General features: G+C 45.3%; 1 protein-coding gene across 4 annotated transcripts in view; it reads right to left on the reverse strand.

Moving 5' to 3' along the window:
- The window catches only part of SBF2 (SET binding factor 2), a 191,079-nt gene that overhangs the window by 112,172 nt on the left and 59,687 nt on the right, over positions 1-19,220 (reverse strand). For all 4 annotated transcript variants that reach the window (XM_072118838.1, XM_072118841.1, XM_072118840.1 and 1 more), the window contains exon 3: positions 7,885-8,022. In XM_072118838.1, coding sequence (XP_071974939.1) covers positions 7,885-8,022 — 138 coding nt within the window. The remainder of the gene's footprint in view (positions 1-7,884; positions 8,023-19,220) is intronic.

Here is a 19,220-nt window from a genome sequence, read left to right on the forward strand (position 1 = left end):
AGGAGCTCTGCAGGGGAGAGCAGCGCTGGGAGCTGGGGATGGTGAGGGTTGTGCTCCCTCCACACAGAGAGGAGTCTTCTTAAGCATCAGATGATTTACTGATGACAAACTAACCGCGCCAAAAAGACAGATTATTTATCTGAATAAGCATAATCCAGTGTCTCTGGTTATTACTACAAGAGACCTCCAAAATCTAGAAGCTTATCCAATTGTACATAGTGTCCTATCTGCAGGCAGCATGTTATAGAGCAGGAGGAGCTGAGCAGATTGTACATAGTGTCCTATCTGCAGGCAGCATGTTATAGAGCAGGAGGAGCTGAGCAGATTGTACATAGTGTCCTACCTGCAGGAAGCATGTTATAGAGCAGGTGGAGCTGAGCAGATAGTACATAGTGTCCTATCTGCAGGCAGCATGTTATAGAACCGGAGGAGCTGAGCAGATTGTACATAGTGTCCTATCTGCAGGCAGCATGTTATAGAGCAGGAGGAGCTGAGCAGATTGTACATAGTGTCCTACCTGCAGGAAGCATGTTATAGAGCAGGTGGAGCTGAGCAGATAGTACATAGTGTTCTTACTGCAGGCAGCATGTTACAGAGCAGGTGGAGCTGAGCAGATAGTACATAGTGTTCTTACTGCAGGCAGCATGTTATAGAGCAGGTGTTGAGCAGATTGTACATTGTGTCATATCTGCATCCAGCATGTTATGGAGCAGGAGGAGCAGAGCCGATTGTACATAGTGTCCTATCTGCAGGCAGCATGTTATAGAGCAGGAGGAGCTGAGCAGATTGTACATAGTGTCCTATCTGCAGGTAGCATGTTATAGAGCAGGTGTTGAGCAGATTGTACATTGTGTCCTATCTGCAGGCAGCATGTTATAGAGCAGCAGGGATTATACATGGTCCCCTATTTGCAGACAGTATATTATAGAGCAGCAGGGATTATATATTGTGTCCTATCTGCAGGCAGCATGTTATAGAGCAGGAGGAGCTGAGCAGATTATAACATAATAAGATAGTATGTACACAGCTGGAGGATTTGAGAAGATGATGTACAATGTCCAATGACCAGGTCTGCATTTAATAATATTGGATATTTCGGGCCATAACCTATTTACACTGCTCAGGAAAATAGGAAACGCTTAAACAACACAACATAACATAACTCCAAGTAAATCAAACATTGAAGGCAGGTCATACAGGCACGTGGAGGTCAAAAACAATAATGAGCCTCATCAGGAGCATGCCGAGGCATTGTAGGGGGGGGGGGGGTCATACAGGTATGTGGAGGTCACGCACAATACTGAGCCTCATTTTGTCTTGTTTTACGGACATATCATCATATTTGGATCAACCTGTAGTGTTTATCCATTTTAAGGCCTCCATTGGTTAATAAATATGATTGTTCAGATCTTGGAAGAGTTCCCTTTATTTTTTGAGCAGTGTATATTCTCTTTTTTTTGTGGTGAGAAAGGGCGAAATGTGCAAATTATATTACAAATAAAGACTTTTTATTGGCTTTCTGATCTCTGTCTTTAGTTATGATTGGCTCTTGTAGAGCAGGATGGGACAGTCCCTGCTGCACACCCTCTGCTGTTTATCACAGATGTTTCATCTCTGGTGTCTGTTCTGGATCGCACTATGTTTTCATTCTTCATTCATCCCTATGGATTAGACGTTGCCGGACAAGAATTATTCCCATTGCTCCGCGTTCTGCAGACGCACTGCGGTCATTTCTTCACAGCGTCTTCTAGGACTGCGCCCCGGGGCACAAGAATGATGAAAATAAACACCTTTACTAAATTTTATCAGCCGCATGCTGCCAGGAAGACCGTGACTCTACTATCCACCTCCACATATACACACAACATTATACCTACACAATGTGCATCTTATGTGAGACCATTTCTAATCGTGGAGAGGGAAGAGAGAGAGGAAAGGAGATGAAGGCTGAAGTAGAAGGGGAAAAGATGAAAGGAGAGGAAGAAAGAGGTAAGGGCAGAAAAGGCAAGAAACGGGGGGGGGCAAAGGAAGATAGAAACAGGGGAGGGGGGGGCAAAGGAAGATAGAAACAGGGGAGGGGGGGGCAAAGGAAGTTAGAAACAGGGGAGGGGGGCAAGAGGCGGCAGGGGAGAAACATGAGGCAAGACAAGAAACGGGGGGGGGGGGGGCAAGAGAAGATAGAAACAGGGGAGGGGGGCAAGGAGGCAAGAGAAGATAGAAACAGGGGAGGGGGGCAAGGAGGCAAGAGAAGATAGAAACAGGGGAGGGGGGCAAGGAGGCAAGAGAAGATAGAAACAGGGGAGGGGGGCAAGGAGGCAAGAGAAGATAGAAACAGGGGAGGGGGCAAGAGGCGGCAGGGGAGAAACGGGAGGCAAGACAAGAAACGGGGGGGGGGGGGGCAAAGGAAGATAGAAACAGGGGAGGGAGGCAAGACAAGAAACGGGGGGGCAAGAGGCGGCAAGAGAGAAACGGGGGGCAACAAGAGGCGGCAAGAGAGAAACGGGGGGCAACAAGAGGCGGCAAGAGAGAAACGCGGGGCAACAAGAGGCGGCAAGAGAGAAACGCGGGGCAACAAGAGGCGGCAAGAGAGAAACGCGGGGCAACAAGAGGCGGCAAGAGAGAAACGCGGGGCAACAAGAGGCGGCAAGAGAGAAACGCGGGGCAACAAGAGGCGGCAAGAGAGAAACGCGAGGCAACAAGAGGCGGCAAGAGAGAAACGCGAGGCAACAAGAGGCGGCAAGAGAGAAACGCGAGGCAACAAGAGGCGGCAAGAGAGAAACGCGAGGCAACAAGAGGCGGCAAGAGAGAAACGCGAGGCAACAAGAGGCGGCAAGAGAGAAACGCGGGGCAAGAAAGAAAAAAGTAAGGACAGGAGCAAGAAAGAAGAAAACAAAGCAAGAGTGAGATGGTTTCCGATAATGAAAAAAAATCTTATTTAACTTGTGGGGAATTGCAGAACTTCCTAGCGAATGTTCCGGCTCCATCTTCCCCACATGGTGTAAGCATCTGGTGTCCCGGAGGGAGGCACACCATGGCTGGAAGGGACAAGTGCCGCAGCTCCATCACCAGTCACGTACCGCGGGATTACGGAGAGTACAGGAGGTGATGTGATCGCGGTAATTCAGACTCATCTCTCAGCGATGATCCCTCAACCAAACCAACACAAAGCCAAAACACATCATTGCTATAACCAGAAACAGATACCACAACACATCAGCCGCACCTCACAACTCCTCCAGGAGACCGCGCCAAGGCTCGTTATCAGCGGGACTGCGAGTCAAGAACGCTCCGAGTGTCATGCAATTTCTACATGCGATATACAATGGAAGAATAAATACACCTACAATCTAAGCCACAGGCAGGGGGCGCTGTTAGACGGGCAAGCCAGCGAAAAATGGCACTGCATCTATAGTATTAGAGAGTGCCCAGAGTTTCTGATACCACTTTCTGCCCAAATCTGATTAATTTTCCACCTAAATGTATTAGAAAAAAAATCTGATTAATAATATAGCACAGGATGTGACTGCTGCCCCCCACCTACTACTTCTGGTTACTAGGGAAACCTACAGCCTGCTACAATGTTTCTTATGATGGTAAATCAGTAGCATCCAATCTGCCTTTGATTACTCAGGTCTGCCTAAGGTCAAAATGCCATAGTAATCAGATATCTGCAATAATAAATGTAGGCAGAGAATAGTAAACCTTCCATTACATATCCTCATACAATGTGGGAAGAAAACAAATTACTTGTATTAAAAAGGGAAACCTACCGTAACACATCCATAAAACCAGGGACACATACCTATAGATCCGGGCACCGTGACTGTATTTATCTTCTTATATTTGTATACATGGCCTCCTTCCTTCTAAAATCAACGTTTACAATTATGCAAATGCACCAGAAGAGCATTGGCGAGGGGGGTGTTACCAGTGCCTCTCAGTGCTGCTCGTCCTCACCCCTCTCCATAGATACATGGCGCACGTACCGTTCTGTGCGCCGATTGCTGACCTACGGGGGGCGTATATACGGCTGCAAGCTTGCGGCCGTATATACATCCCCCAACGGTCATGTGCATGTAGCCGAAGAAGACAAGGAAGAAGACAAGGAAGAAGACAAGGAAGAAGACAAGGAAGAAGACAAGGAAGAAGACAAGGAAGAAGACAAGGAAGAAGACAAGGAAGAAGACAAGGAAGAAGACAAGGAAGAAGACAAGGAAGAAGACAAGGAAGAAGACAAGGAAGAAGGGAAGGAAGAAGGGAAGGAAGAAGACAAGGAAGAAGACAAGGAAGAAGACAAGGAAGAAGGGAAGGAAGAAGGGAAGGAAGAAGGGAAGGGATACAAGGAAGAAGGGAAGGAATACAAGGAAGAAAAGGGGGGAGAAATATAAGGAAGAAAAAATGGGAGAGGGGGGAGGTAAAGAGGAGACAAGATAGAAGAGCTGAAAAGTCAGGACCCAAAGCAAAGGGTTGGGAGGGAAGAAAAGGGTAAATAAGAAAAGATAGAAAGGATAAAAGAAATGTTGGAAAAGCGAGGAAAAATGATTGAGGAAAGAAGTCGAAAGAGCAGAGGAAGTGCAGAGCAGGTATGTATAGGAAGGATGTGAGATCCTATAGCCTAAAGGTGATATCACCAGCAGGAGATATGGTGTCTGCACCTGCGACATTTACTTGAATAGGACCCACGTGTGCGACTGCCTGCGCTGGTCACAATGCACATGACAATTAGTTGCAGATTGTTTACACCGGAGCTGCTGTGACTGGAGAGTTATAAACGCAGCTTTGAATGTGACTACAGTATAAAGCATGTAAGGTCCAATAAATGTGAATGCCTAAACCTTTCAAAATAAGTGGAAAACATTGGAGAGGGGAGGGGGTCCCATCACCGCAGGGTCCCCGAGCGTCACCAGCGGGGAGATTAGATCACATCATCTGGGCCGTATCTCCACATTCTGCTGGTAATTGTGTGAATGAAAGATATCTCAGACTTCAAATGAGATTAAACAGAGAAGATCTTACTAATGTGGGATATCGGGAGATTAATGGCGCTGAGCGAGCGCCCGGGAATCAGACACAGCTGTTCAGTTATGTAAACCCAGGGATCTGCAGTCTGCTGGGACTCGGGGCAGAAAAATAAGATTAGAAAGTTATAAAACCAGCATAAACAGGACCAGAAGAAGCCCACATGGGGTCCAGCGGACTGGTGGCAGGGACAGGACTTCACCAAGTCGGTAGGGAGTGATCTTGGTGTAATACAGCTAAGGAGCAATGAACGGTAACTACAGTGGTCACCTGCAGGTGTATCCCCGATCGGGATACTGCCCCTAAATTTACAGTACTCTGTCTTCTTCATGGGTACATACTAGCCAACATCCCTAAATGGGTACATCCCAGTAGCCCTCTTTTATGAGGGCATGCCTGCAGCAATACCTAAATAAAAACTTGGGGAAGCTGGGATGTTGGTTAGTATGTACCCATGAAGAAGACAGAGTACAGCATCCCTTCCCATGGGCAGGGGCAGCTGGCGGGGCATCCCTTCCCATGGGTAGGGGCAGCCGGCGGGACGTCTCGTTCCATGGGCAGGGGCAGCTGGTGGAGCGGGGATGTCCACATGGCTAAGGATATCCTTAGCCCCTGCCCATGGGAAGGGACGCCCCGCCGGCTGCCCCTGCCCATGGGAAGGGATACCCCGCCGGCTGCCCTGGTATCCCTTCCCATGGGCAGCTGGCGGGGCATCCCTTCCCATGGGTAGGGGCAGCCGGCGGGGCGTCTCGTTCCATGGGCAGGGGCAGCTGGTGGAGCGGGGATGTCCACATGGCTAAGGATATCCTGCCTGCCCTCCTTCACTGTTAACATCCCAACACTCAATGGTGAGAGCCTACTGCCCTCCTGGGAAAACCCAGCAACCCATCATTAGGGGCATCTATACTTCCACCTCTGACCTCTAAGTCCTGTACATACAGTCATGTCATATGTACACAAGTGAAGTAATAAGCGGAGTCTCTCCACATGTAAACTATCCGGCGATGTCCAGAAGTGGATCCATGATTCAATTTAGAACTGGATAGTGAATGGAATTCCAGCCCTGCGACCCCTCTGCCCTGCGCCAAATCCTTCATATCAGTAAATATTGGTGCGGGGGGGGGGGGGAGGAAAGATTTCATTGTGTTTACACAAGCTCGCCACAGATTATTAAGGGATTAGCAAGAGACATTTGTAACGAGGAATACGAGGCCAAAGCATGACTTATAGCAGAACAAGAACCCGCTGGATCCGCGGTGACACGGGCGTTATCGCCAAGAATTCTGATCAGATTTCCAAAATGATTCCTCCGAGGGATGATCCGTGAACCTGGCTCATGCGGGGGAGAAGATATTGCATGAAAAACATCAGCTGGTTCCAGATTTATTTTTAATCCCGTATATAAATATCTTGCGGTGTCAGGATGATGATTGCAGGGTCCTGGGGGCGCGGCGGGCAAACATCGGGATTGTGGCGGATCTAAGTTTAGACTTTTTACATTGTGTAATGTGATGTCAGACGCCTCCGCGTGTAGAGCGGTGACATCCTACATTCATGCCAGTGACTGACAACCCCTAAGGGAACAGAACTGTAGCTGTAATCATGCACTGAAGCTTTGTTACAATGTATCAGTGTAATAATGTAATTAATGAATAGCCAGCGGATACATTACTCTTCCACAAAGTACCACACTGTAGCAGACCCTCAGTTATAAAGCCCAGAATAGACCCCACCGATTCCAATCATTCCTGAGCAATCAATTATATTAATTTTCTGATATCTAGTGGCAGGTGGGTGGAGACAGGCTGTCTGTTCCCGCCCAGCTGACAGTAAAGAGCCTAAGTAGCATAATTATATCCGAAACTACCTGCACAGATTTCCTATGGGACTTCATGGAGATGGAGTTGTTGGAGGTGGTGACAGGCCCTCTTTAAAGGGGTATTTCATAGATTCTGGAAATGTTATGGGGTCAGAGGGCACCAAAAGTAAAAAATAAAGTTCCCTTTTCCAGCTCCCGGGTCAATGTGGTACTGTTCTGTGATCTGGACCAACTTAGGTACTCTTCTTTCTGGCACCACTGCTCTGCAATTCCTATAAAACCCCTTTAAGTCTATATACATTCACTGATGGCAAGCAGAGATGTTGTAACAACATAAACTGATAAAATTCCAGCAATTGAATGGTCACAATACATCTACAACTTTGATTTTAAAACTATGGACAATCCCTTTAAAAGGGGTATTCCAATCAGATTTATCTTGTACCCACATGACGACTGGTGGGGATTCAGTCTATGGGACCCGACATCTATTGTATCGTCTAATTTCCAGCTGCAACACTAATTCTCTATAGGACTGTAAGAGAGAACCAATCGCTGTACCCGGCTATTGCTTTCCATCCTACAGAGGAGGGTGGGCATTTAATTTTCCTATGGGGCCGCCGGAGAAACTGGAATGGTTTTAGAGGGCCAGAATAATATACTTAATAATATTCTTACTAATAACTATATACAATCTCTATATAAAAAAAAAAGTAAAAAAAAAAAAAACATTACAATAATTCAATGAGCTCAAATTTTTCAAGGAGATCAGGCGAGCCGGTCAGAAGTAGTTAAAGGGCCGCATTTGGACACCTGAAATACTCTGTGCTGCTGTTGAGAAGCTCCTTTCACTCTCGTAGTTTCCTAGGTTTGCTATAGAGAATGAATAGAGCTTCAGTCTGCAAGTGCAACCCCCACCACCCCATTTATTTGGGGGTACAATGGATGCTTCTTCTTGAGAACATTGGGGGTCACCCCCACTTTTGGGTGATTTGGTTGGAATCCCCCTGTAGGTAACGTGTTCCGGTACTGTTCCATCCTCTCACCTGCAGGTTGATCTCCGCCTCGTAGAAGGTCAGGCAGGCGCAGTAGTGCCGGTCCGAGTCGATGTCCGTCAAGACTACAACAAAGAAGGTGGGTTGTTTCCGCTCCCGAGAAAGCTGCCATCCCCCCGGCTGACAAAACTGTAGAGAAAAGGGAGAAACGTGTGATACGGGAGAACATCTGTCATATAATAATCACACACAACACGCATGAAGACCCCCCCCAGGAGGGCAGAGCCCCTGACCCCAGCCCTGGGGTAGCACATACTGACTCTCCATATCGCTCTACAGATTAATATTACACTGAGGGGGTCAGACAGACAATCGCAGCTATTTAGGAGTAAGACCGGATAGGGTCAGAGGTCAAAGCTACGTATATAGCTCCCATACATGTCCCCACCCTTGACAGGGTCAAAGCTACACGATCAGCACCCACACAAGTGTCCATACAGAAACAAGAGGGAGAACTCCGCACTCCTGCCTCGAGAACTGATTATTTTATAGAACTGGTATAATACTCTGAAATACTCTGTGCTGCTTTCACTATTTACGTCTTAACCTTTGACCTACCACAATATCAACAAGACAGTTCTCCTGATGTTGCCCTTACATTTCACACCTGAAATCCTCTGTGCTGCTTAGGACTATGTCCCTCCGACTATACGACTCTCAGTCTGGAACTTCCCATAAGCTGGATATACTCCTTTCCTGAAATACTCTGTGCTGCTCAGGACCGTGCCCCTCAGATTATACGATATTCAGTCTGAGACGCCTTAAAATATTGGTTTATTACTTCCTGAAATACTCTGTGCTGCTCAGGACCATGGCTGCCCGACTATACGACGCTGACACTTCCCACAAGCTGGATATACTCCTTTCCTGAAATACTGTGTGCTGCTCAGGACCAAGGCTGCCCGACTATACGACGCTGACACTTCCCACAAGCTGGATATACTCCTTTCCTGAAATACTCTGTGCTGCTCAGGACCAAGGCTGCCCGACTATACGACGCTGACACTTCCCACAAGCTGGATATACTCCTTTCCTGAAATACTCTGTGCTGCTCAGGACCAAGGCTGCCCGACTATACGACGCTGACACTTCCCACAAGCTGGATATACTCCTCTTCCTGAAATACTCTGTGCTGCTCAGGGCCATGGCTGCCCGACTATACGACGCTGACACTTCCCACAAGCTGGATATACTCCTCTTCCTGAAATACTCTGTGCTGCTCAGGGCCATGGCTGCCCGACTATACGACGCTGACACTTCCCACAAGCTGGATATACTCCTTTCCTGAAATACTCTGTGCTGCTCAGGACCAAGGCTGCCCGACTATACGACGCTGACACTTCCCACAAGCTGGATATACTCCTCTTCCTGAAATACTCTGTGCTGCTCAGGACCCTGCCCCTCAGACTACGAGACACTCAGCCAAACCCCTCACAAAATCATTATACTAATTTCCTTAAACACTCTGTGCTGCTCACTATGCGAGACTCGGTCAGACATCCCACAAGATCGGTACATTCCTGAAATCCTCTGTGCTGCTGGTGCTCCGTTCACTCCTGTAGTTTAAGACCATCGACGTGATATGGGAAAAAAACAACCCAAAATCACCACAATATGACCGAAATTTATTTAGGAGGGAATTTTATTTGCCCTCGTTGGGGAATTTCTTTAATGTTAATCCCTTCGGCCCCAGAAAACATTACAAGATGTGGAAGGGAAATTAGAAAAATTCTGACTGGCCGCTTCATCTTGATAGAGGCCGATCCTTTGCAGATAAGTTTGATCGAAAACTGCCGGAATTTTTTTACACTCAGGAATTTCGGATAATTAGATTTTGTATCGGCGTCATCCGTGGCCTTTGATGTAAACGATTGCAATTAAGAAGCTTCAGAGCTGCGCTCTCCCACCTCCTGGGGTAACGACAAGGACGCATTCTAGAACTTTCACAAATTACGGGGAAAAAAAATTTGTAAATTAATAAATTTCAGAATTTTTGAAGCTGCAACCCAAAAGTCTGCAGAACCAGCACCAAGGCCCAATGACTCCGCAGCAGGGTCTGCGCTGGTGGAAAGGGTTACACACAACGTGTTTATCTCAGGCTTGTTGGACCTTCCTACAACTGTTCATTTCCTAATTCCCTCAGGCTGCATCTCACTGATGGAGCTCAGCAGCTGCCCAAAAACATTTTATGATCCATACGAGAATCATTCAGATAAACATGGCCAACACATTCCATCAAGAAATGAGAAAAATGAGGCAACCGAACGCCAAAATCTCACTTATACTGACCAGGAGGAGAAGACAGGACCTCGCCAAAGTGTCCTAGAAAAGCCTCCAGCAACCAGACACACGTTATACAGGAACAGGCCCAGACCCGGTGCCGAGAGCAACGTACACTGACCGGAGAGAAGATCCCAGGCAAACTATGCACTGTGCACTCACTATTCTGCTGCTGGTGCAGTCACTGTGTACATACATGACATTACTTATCCTGTACTGATCCTGAGTTACATCCTGTATTATACCCCAGAGCTGCACTCACTATTCTGCTGCTGGTGCAGTCACTGTGTACATACATGACATTACTTATCCTGTACTGATCCTGAGTTACATCCTGTATTATACTCCTGAGCTGCACTCACTATTCTGCTGCTGGTGCAGTCACTGTGTACATACATGACATTACTTATCCTGTACTGATCCTGAGTTACATCCTGTATTATACCCCAGAGCTGCACTCACTATTCTGCTGCTGGTGCAGTCACTGTGTACATACAAGACATTACTTATCCTGTACTGATCCGGAGTTATATCCTGTATTATACTCCAGAGCTGCACTCACTATTCTGCTGCCGGTGCAGTCACTGTGTACATACATGACATTACTTATCCTGTACTGATCCTGAGTTACATCCTGTATTATACCCCAGAGCTGCACTCACTATTCTGCTGCTGGTGCAGTCACTGTGTACATACATGACATTACTTATCCTGTACTGATCCTGAGTTACATCCTGTATTATACTCCAGAGCTGCACTCACTATTCTGCTGCTGGTGCAGTCACTGTGTACATACATGACATTACTTATCCTGTACTGATCCTGAGTTACATCCTGTATTATACCCCAGAGCTGCACTCACTATTCTGCTGCTGGTGCAGTCACTGTGTACATACACGACATTACTTATCCTGTACTGATCCTGAGTTACATCCTGTATTATACTCCTGAGCTGCACTCACTATTCTGCTGCTGGTGCAGTCACTGTGTACATACATGACATTACTTATCCTGTACTGACCCTGAGTTACATCCTGTATTATACTCCTGAGCTGCACTCACTATTCTGCTGCTGGTGCAGTCACTGTGTACATACATGACATTACTTATCCTGTACTGATCCTGAGTTACATCCTGTATTATACTCCAGAGCTGCACTCACTATTCTGCTGCTGGTGCAGTCACTGTGTACATACATGACATTACTTATCCTGTACTGATCCTGAGTTACATCCTGTATTATACTCCAGAGCTGCACCCACTATTCTGCTGCTGGTTCAGTCACTGTGTACATACATGACATTACTTATCATGTACTGATCCTGAGTTACATCCTGTATTATACTCCAGAGCTGCACCCACTATTCTGCTGATGGAGTCACTTTGTTATGACATATTAAACAAACAAACTATGAAGTGAGATTTGCTGGGGGTAGTAGTCCTCACGCAGCCTGTGTGCCTCAGATCACATACATCTTGACAAGCCCATTGTGTCTGGTATTTTTAGCGCTATGTTTTCGCCCTGTAATTACGGAGGTTGTGTTGTTGCCGGTGCCAGGTCCTGAGACGTACAGTATGACACATTTGGCAGTGCTCAGCGCTGGGCATGTGCTTCTCCGAAGCTCCGTGCTGAGATACACGTATCCAAAGTGACTTCTACCACACCAGATCATCTCAAAACTAAGATTCCCCTATTTATCCCTCATGCAGGAGCAAACCTGGGGAATTCCTGTTATATAGTGATGACCATCACGAGCCGATGACATCATTTGTAGAATGATGACCTCTGCTAACTGCACAAATTGGGGGATTTAAAGGGGAGGAAGCAGCGTTGCCCTATGTTATTTAGCAGGAGACAGCTCTCAGTGCCCAAAATCTACCGCATCCATAATGTGTACCCCTTTAACGAAGCATTGTATACCCTTCATTACCAGAAAAAAAGGAGGTCCATGATGAAGGACCCCCAGAAGTGGTGGATTACCCCAACAATAAGATGGGAATTCCAAATTATCTTCCAACAAGAAAAATCTCCCCGCCATCATGATGTCCGGCACTCACAAACATTATCAAAGACCACCCAAAACCCTAGTCTATGGCTCTCTGGTCAGAAGGATGAAAAATTTAAAATATATATAGGTTGACAAAAAAATTAAAATATATAAAACAGAGAAAAAGAAGGAGTAACAAATGACAACATTATCAGACTACAAAGGGATTGTTTGCAGTCTGTTGCCATGTAAACAGAAACATTGTTTCAATATGTTACAATGACATTAGAAAATAAAAATTCTTTCCATATTTGCCTCTTCTTCCATGTGACCAATCACACGTTTCAGAGGGACAGATCATGAGAATGTTTACGAGATAAATTCTTCTCAGACAATCAAATCAGAATCCATCAGGATTAGGGGGAATCTGCAATGTAACATGCTGTGAAGGAATGATAATCCCGACATTGCTCCGTCCCCGCTAATCCAAAGCCTTCCAGGTGTCATCATTAACTGTGGATTTATGGCGGAGAATCGCAGACAAAAATGGAGATTCTCAAAAAATGTCAGAGGAATCGGCCAGAAGATGGATGAAGCCAAGCAGTGAGAACCCGCAGCTCTGCCCCATAGGTTTATACTGGATGCCAGGACCCCGGAGAGACACAAAGCAGGACAGGAAGTCTGGAATATCTGCCGACACTAGATCCGAGACCTTCACAGACTCCAGTGCACAAAAACAACACTAAAAATTGCCTTTAAATCACCCTTAAAGGGATACTACCAACTCCAAAATAAACGAATAGCAAAGACAGCCCATCTGCCAATTTAGAGCAAATACCAATTTTCTCTTTATAGAGATATCAGTGCACAGGAGGCGGGGCCAAAAGCGCTGGTGCATCAATTTAGGTTTTCTGCAAAAGATTTTAATCATGTTGCAAAAACAATCAAGAGTGCGTCATAGTAAGAAGATAACAAGTGCAGCAGCAGATATAGCCCCTCCCCTGGAGCACCAAGAGTCTAATTTGCATAAATACATTTTCTCCAAAATAAAAGATTACTTGGAAAATACAAAGGTCTTAGAGTACTACAGAGTGTTGGTGTAACTTAGGAGGGAGGGGGGTACAAGGTAGGTGGTAGCAAATATTATAAAATTAGTGATTTTGATATTATACTAAGTTTTTGGATTCAATATCAAGGATCTAGAAATCACCTTTAACTCAAACATCCAACCAGAGGAGAGAGCAGCTGTCACACACTGGTTACACCGCTCCGCATGGTGTACCTCTACTTCTTCTCAATGTCATCTTACCCCTCGTGTCAGCCACATATCACCGCTTGGATCTACCTTTGTCCACATTCCACTCTAAACCTTGAGACAGAGGCGCGAGGCCGGGTGATACCAGCTACTATCTCACCTGTGCCTATAGGAACATGACAGGACCAAACACAGCAGAGCCAAGCGGGACACACAAGCAGGTCACCCCCTACACCCCCAGCAGACTTACACTGCACAATGTATGTATCTCATGCAAATCACCAGCAAATCACAGGATGTAAATACTGATACAAGAATAGAGATCTGCAGAAACAAGACAATAATACTGCCCCCTTATGTACAAGAATATAACTACTATAATACTGCCCCTTATGTACAAGAATATAACTACTATAATACTGCCCCCTATGTACAAGAATATAACTACTATAATACTGCCCCCTATGTACAAGAATATAACTACTATAATACTGCCCCCTATGTACAGGAATATAACTACTATAATACTGCCCTCTATGTACAAGAATATAACTACTATAATACTGCCCCCTATGTACAAGAATATAACTACTATAATACTGCCCCTTATGTACAAGAATATAACTACTATAATACTGCCCCCTATGTACAAGAATATAACTACTATAATACTGCCCCCTATGTACAAGAATATAACTACTATAATACTGCCCCCTATGTACAAGAATATAACTACTATAATACTGCCCCTTATGTACAAGAATATAACTACTATAATACTGCCCCTTATGTACAAGAATATAACTACTACAATACTGCCCCTTATGTACAAGAATATAACTACTATAATACTGCCCCCTATGTACAAGAATATAACTACTATAATACTGCCCCCTATGTACAGGAATATAACTACTATAATCCTGCCCCCTATGTACAAGAATATAACTACTATAATCCTGCCCCCTATGTACAAGAATATAACTACTATAATACTGCCCCCCTATGTACAAGAATATAACTACTATAATCCTGCCCCCTATGTACAAGAATATAACTACTATAATCCTGCCCCCTATGTACAGGAATATAACTACTATAATACTGCCCCCTATGTACAAGAATATAACTACTATAATACTGCCCCTATGTACAAGAATATAACTACTATAATACTGCTCCCTATGTACAAGAATATAGCTACTATAATACTGCCCCCTATGTACAAGAATATAACTACTATAATACTGCCCCCTATGTACAGGAATATAACTACTATAATACTGCCCCCTATGTACAAGAATATAACTACTATAATACTGCCCCCTATGTACAAGAATATAGCTACTATAATACTGCCCCCTATGTACAAGAATATAACTACTATAATACTGCCCCCTATGTACAGGAATATAACTACTATAATACTGCCCCCTATGTACAAGAATATAACTACTATAATACTGCCCCCTATGTACAAGAATATAACTACTATAATACTGCCCCCTATGTACAAGAATATAACTACTATAATACTGCCTCCTATGTACAGGAATATAACTACTATAATACTGCCCCCTATGTACAGGAATATAACTACTATAATACTGCCTCCTATGTACAGGAATATAACTACTATAATACTGCCCCCTATGTACAAGACTATAACTACTATAATACTGCCCCCTATGTACAGGGAGATTGAATTGAATATTCATAGATGAAATAATATGAGCAGATCATAGGCTCCTGTATATACGTTGTGTATGTGATGTTCTGTAGATAGATGCAGCAGCTGGAGGGTTCTGGAATGTCCTCTCTAATCTTTGTGGGATCACACTGGAGGACATTACTGGTGTCTGGACTGGAGAGGTCACTCACCCCCAAGAAAATATTAATGGATCAGATGTCTCAGGTCTGTGCTGTCTGCTGCATTGTGTCCATGGGAAATTCCTGGGGCACTCAGCAAGTCATAAAAATAAAGTGTTCTGTATACAGTGTAAAGAGGGACTCCGCACCATAAACTACTGTGCAGAAGAATAAACCACCTACAATCTTCTGTATTGGGCGTCCTGTCCATGGCAAGTTGTGAAGGAAAAGAACGTGAAGAGCTGGCTACTAATCCAGTGGAAGACTTGTAAAGATTAGATAGATATGGGATGGATAGATAGATATGGGATGGATAGATAGATATGGGATGGATAGATAGATATGGGATGGATAGATAGATATGGGATGGATAGATAGATATGGGATGGATAGATAGATATGGGATGGATAGATAGATATGGGATGGATAGATAGATATGGGATGGATAGATAGATATGGGATGGATAGATAGATATGGGATGGATAGATAGATATGGGATGGATAGATAGATATGGGATGGATGGATAGATATGGGATGGATGGATAGATATGGGATGGATGGATAGATATGGGATGGATGGATAGATATGGGATGGATGGATAGATATGGGATGGATGGATAGATATGGGATGGATGGATAGATATGAGATAGATATGAGATAGATATGAGATAGATATGAGATAGATATGAGATAGATATGAGATAGATATGAGATAGATATGAGATAGATATGAGATAGATATGAGATGGATATGAGATGGATATGAGATGGATATGAGATGGATATGAGATGGATATGAGATGGATATGAGATGGATATGAGATGGATATGAGATGGATATGAGATGGATATGAGATGGATATGAGATGGATATGAGATGGATATGAGATGGATATGAGATAGATATGAGATAGATATGAGATAGATATGAGATAGATATGAGATAGATATGAGATAGATATGAGATAGATATGAGATAGATATGGGATAGATATGAGATAGATATGGGATAGATATGAGATAGATATGAGATAGATAGAAAGATAGATAGATATGGGATGGATAGATAGACATGGGATGGATAGATAGATACAGGCTGAACGTCACTGCAAAGATGGCTGAGGTATGGAGAGGTATGGCAGATATAGACAGACGGCAGAGGGGGACAGGCAGGCGGCCGGACAGACGGCAGAGGGGGACAGGCAGGCGGCCGGACAGACGGCAGAGGGGGACAGGCAGGCGGCCGGACAGACGGCAGAGGGGGACAGGCAGGCGGCCGGACAGACGGCAGAGGGGGACAGGCAGGCGGCCGGACAGACGGCAGAGGGGGACAGGCAGGCGGCCGGACAGACGGCAGAGGGGGACAGGCAGGCGGCCGGACAGACGGCAGAGGGGGACAGGCAGGCGGCCGGACAGACGGCAGAGGGGGACAGGCAGGCGGCCGGACAGACGGCAGAGGGGGACAGGCAGGCGGCCGGACAGACGGCAGAGGGGGACAGGCAGGCGGCCGGACAGACGGCAGAGGGGGACAGGCAGGCGGCCGGACAGACGGCAGAGGGGGACAGGCAGGCGGCCGGACAGAATGCTTTATTCCGCCTGTGGTTACGCCATTGTCTAGAACCTTCAGCTGAAATGTTGCTACAGGTGGAATAAACCACTTAATTTCCCCACGGGCGGGGGTGCTGTCGTGTTCTTGAATGTAGATAAATAGATAGATATGCAAGAGATAAATAGATATGAGATAGATGTAGGGGGCGCCAGGACACGTCTTCTTGCCTGAGCCCATGTTGCAGTTTTCCATGACCTCCACTGTCTGTCCTATAATTCTACCTCCTGCAGGATTAAACATGAGTAATCAGTACCAGGTGGGTCGCCCCGGACCTCCCCAAAGTCAAATTCATTCCTCCCTGTGCAGCTCTGACTTGTTTATTTGTGGGTGACATTTCTGCTGGATGTTTACCCCACACACGATGCCCGCAGATCTTACACATTCCTGAAAATGTCAAGGTCGGACCTACGATACACGAAGGAGGGGTCCGTGCATGACCTGGGGGTCTCCCCTCAACTACGTGCAGAAATCAGGCCCATTATACTTGGATACAGTAGATATTTCTATAACCATCAATCCAGTTTTAAGATTCTGCTCATGAAGCAGGGGGCTCTGGATGAACAGATTTACCTCTTTTAGGGGTACGTTGGAGAGACAGTCGCACATTCTCGAAATGACCAGAGGGGGCAGCGTCTCAGGCACAGAACAGGCACATCACATTCTTACAGTGGCCCCCCGAATTCCCACCAGCGGCCGCTCTGGAGATTGCCTGGACTTTGGAGATTCTCCATGTCAAATTCCTGCAAACAGATGTGGATTTTCTGCTTTACACACAAGTCCCTGATTCTCCATCCTGGAATCAGAGGGAATTTTCCACAAAGGGAAATTCAATTATTTGGAGGAAAATTCGACATTACAGAATAAAAAACAAACAGACGAAAAAACAAAAAGTCCCAAATCTAATTATTTCCTATTAGATTGTATACAGTGCGCGGCTCTGATAATCTCCCAGCGTATCAGGTTGTTTATTATGTGGGGAGGGGGATCAGGGTCAGGAGGGGCGATAGAGAGACACGTCCACACGTTGTGTTTGGAAATCAGCATTTACTGACATTGTTATTGTTATTCTTCATTTTATTATATCTATTATTAAAAAAGGAATGTTCCCACAGAACACAACTAGAAAGTCTGATTACTAGTGGCAGCAGAATAGTGAGTGCAGCTCTGGAGTATAATACAGGTTGTAGCTCAGGATCAGTACAGGATAAGTAATGTCATGTATGTACACAGTGACTGCACCAGCAGCAGAATAGTGAGTGCAGCTCTGGTGTATAATACAGGATGTAACTCAGGATCAGTACAGGATAAGTAATGTCATGTATGTACACAGTGACTGCACCAGCAGCAGAATAGTGATTGCAGCTCTGGAGTATAATACAGGATGTAACTCAGGATCAGTACAGGATAAGTAATGTCATGTATGTACACAGTGACTGCACCATCAGCAGAATAGTGAGTGCAGCTCTGGAGTATAATACAGGTTGTAGCTCAGGATCAGTACAGGATAAGTAATGTCATGTATGTACACAGTGACTGCACCAGCAGCAGAATAGTGATTGCAGCTCTGGAGTATAATACAGGTTGTAGCTCAGGATCAGTACAGGATAAGTAATGTCATGTATGTACACAGTGACTGCACCAGCAGCAGAATAGTGAGTGCAGCTCTGGTGTATAATACAGGATGTAACTCAGGATCAGTACAGGATAAGTAATGTCATGTATGTACACAGTGACTGCACCAGCAGCAGAATAGTGAGTGCAGCTCTGGAGTATAATACAGGATGTAACTCAGGATCAGTACAGGATAAGTAATGTCATGTATGTACACAGTGACTGCACCAGCAGCAGAATAGTGAGTGCAGCTCTGGAGTATAATACAGGTTGTAGCTCAGGATCAGTACAGGATAAGTAATGTCATGTATGTACACAGTGACTGCACCAGCAGCAGAATAGTGATTGCAGCTCTGGAGTATAATACAGGTTGTAGCTCAGGATCAGTACAGGATAAGTAATGTCATGTATGTACACAGTGACTGCACCAGCAGCAGAATAGTGAGTGCAGCTCTGGTGTATAATACAGGATGTAACTCAGGATCAGTACAGGATAAGTAATGTCATGTATGTACACAGTGACTGCACCAGCAGCAGAAGAGTGAGTGCAGCTCTGGGGTATAATACAGGATGTAACTCAGGATCAGTACAGGATAAGTAATGTAATGTATGTACACAGTGACTTCACCAGTAGCAGAATAGTGAGTGCAGCTCAGGGGTATAATACAGGATGTAACTCAGGATCAGTACAGGATAAGTAATGTCATGTA

Source organism: Engystomops pustulosus, chromosome 7 (assembly GCF_040894005.1).
Source record: "Engystomops pustulosus chromosome 7, aEngPut4.maternal, whole genome shotgun sequence".
Classification (NCBI taxonomy): Eukaryota; Metazoa; Chordata; class Amphibia; order Anura; family Leptodactylidae; genus Engystomops; species Engystomops pustulosus.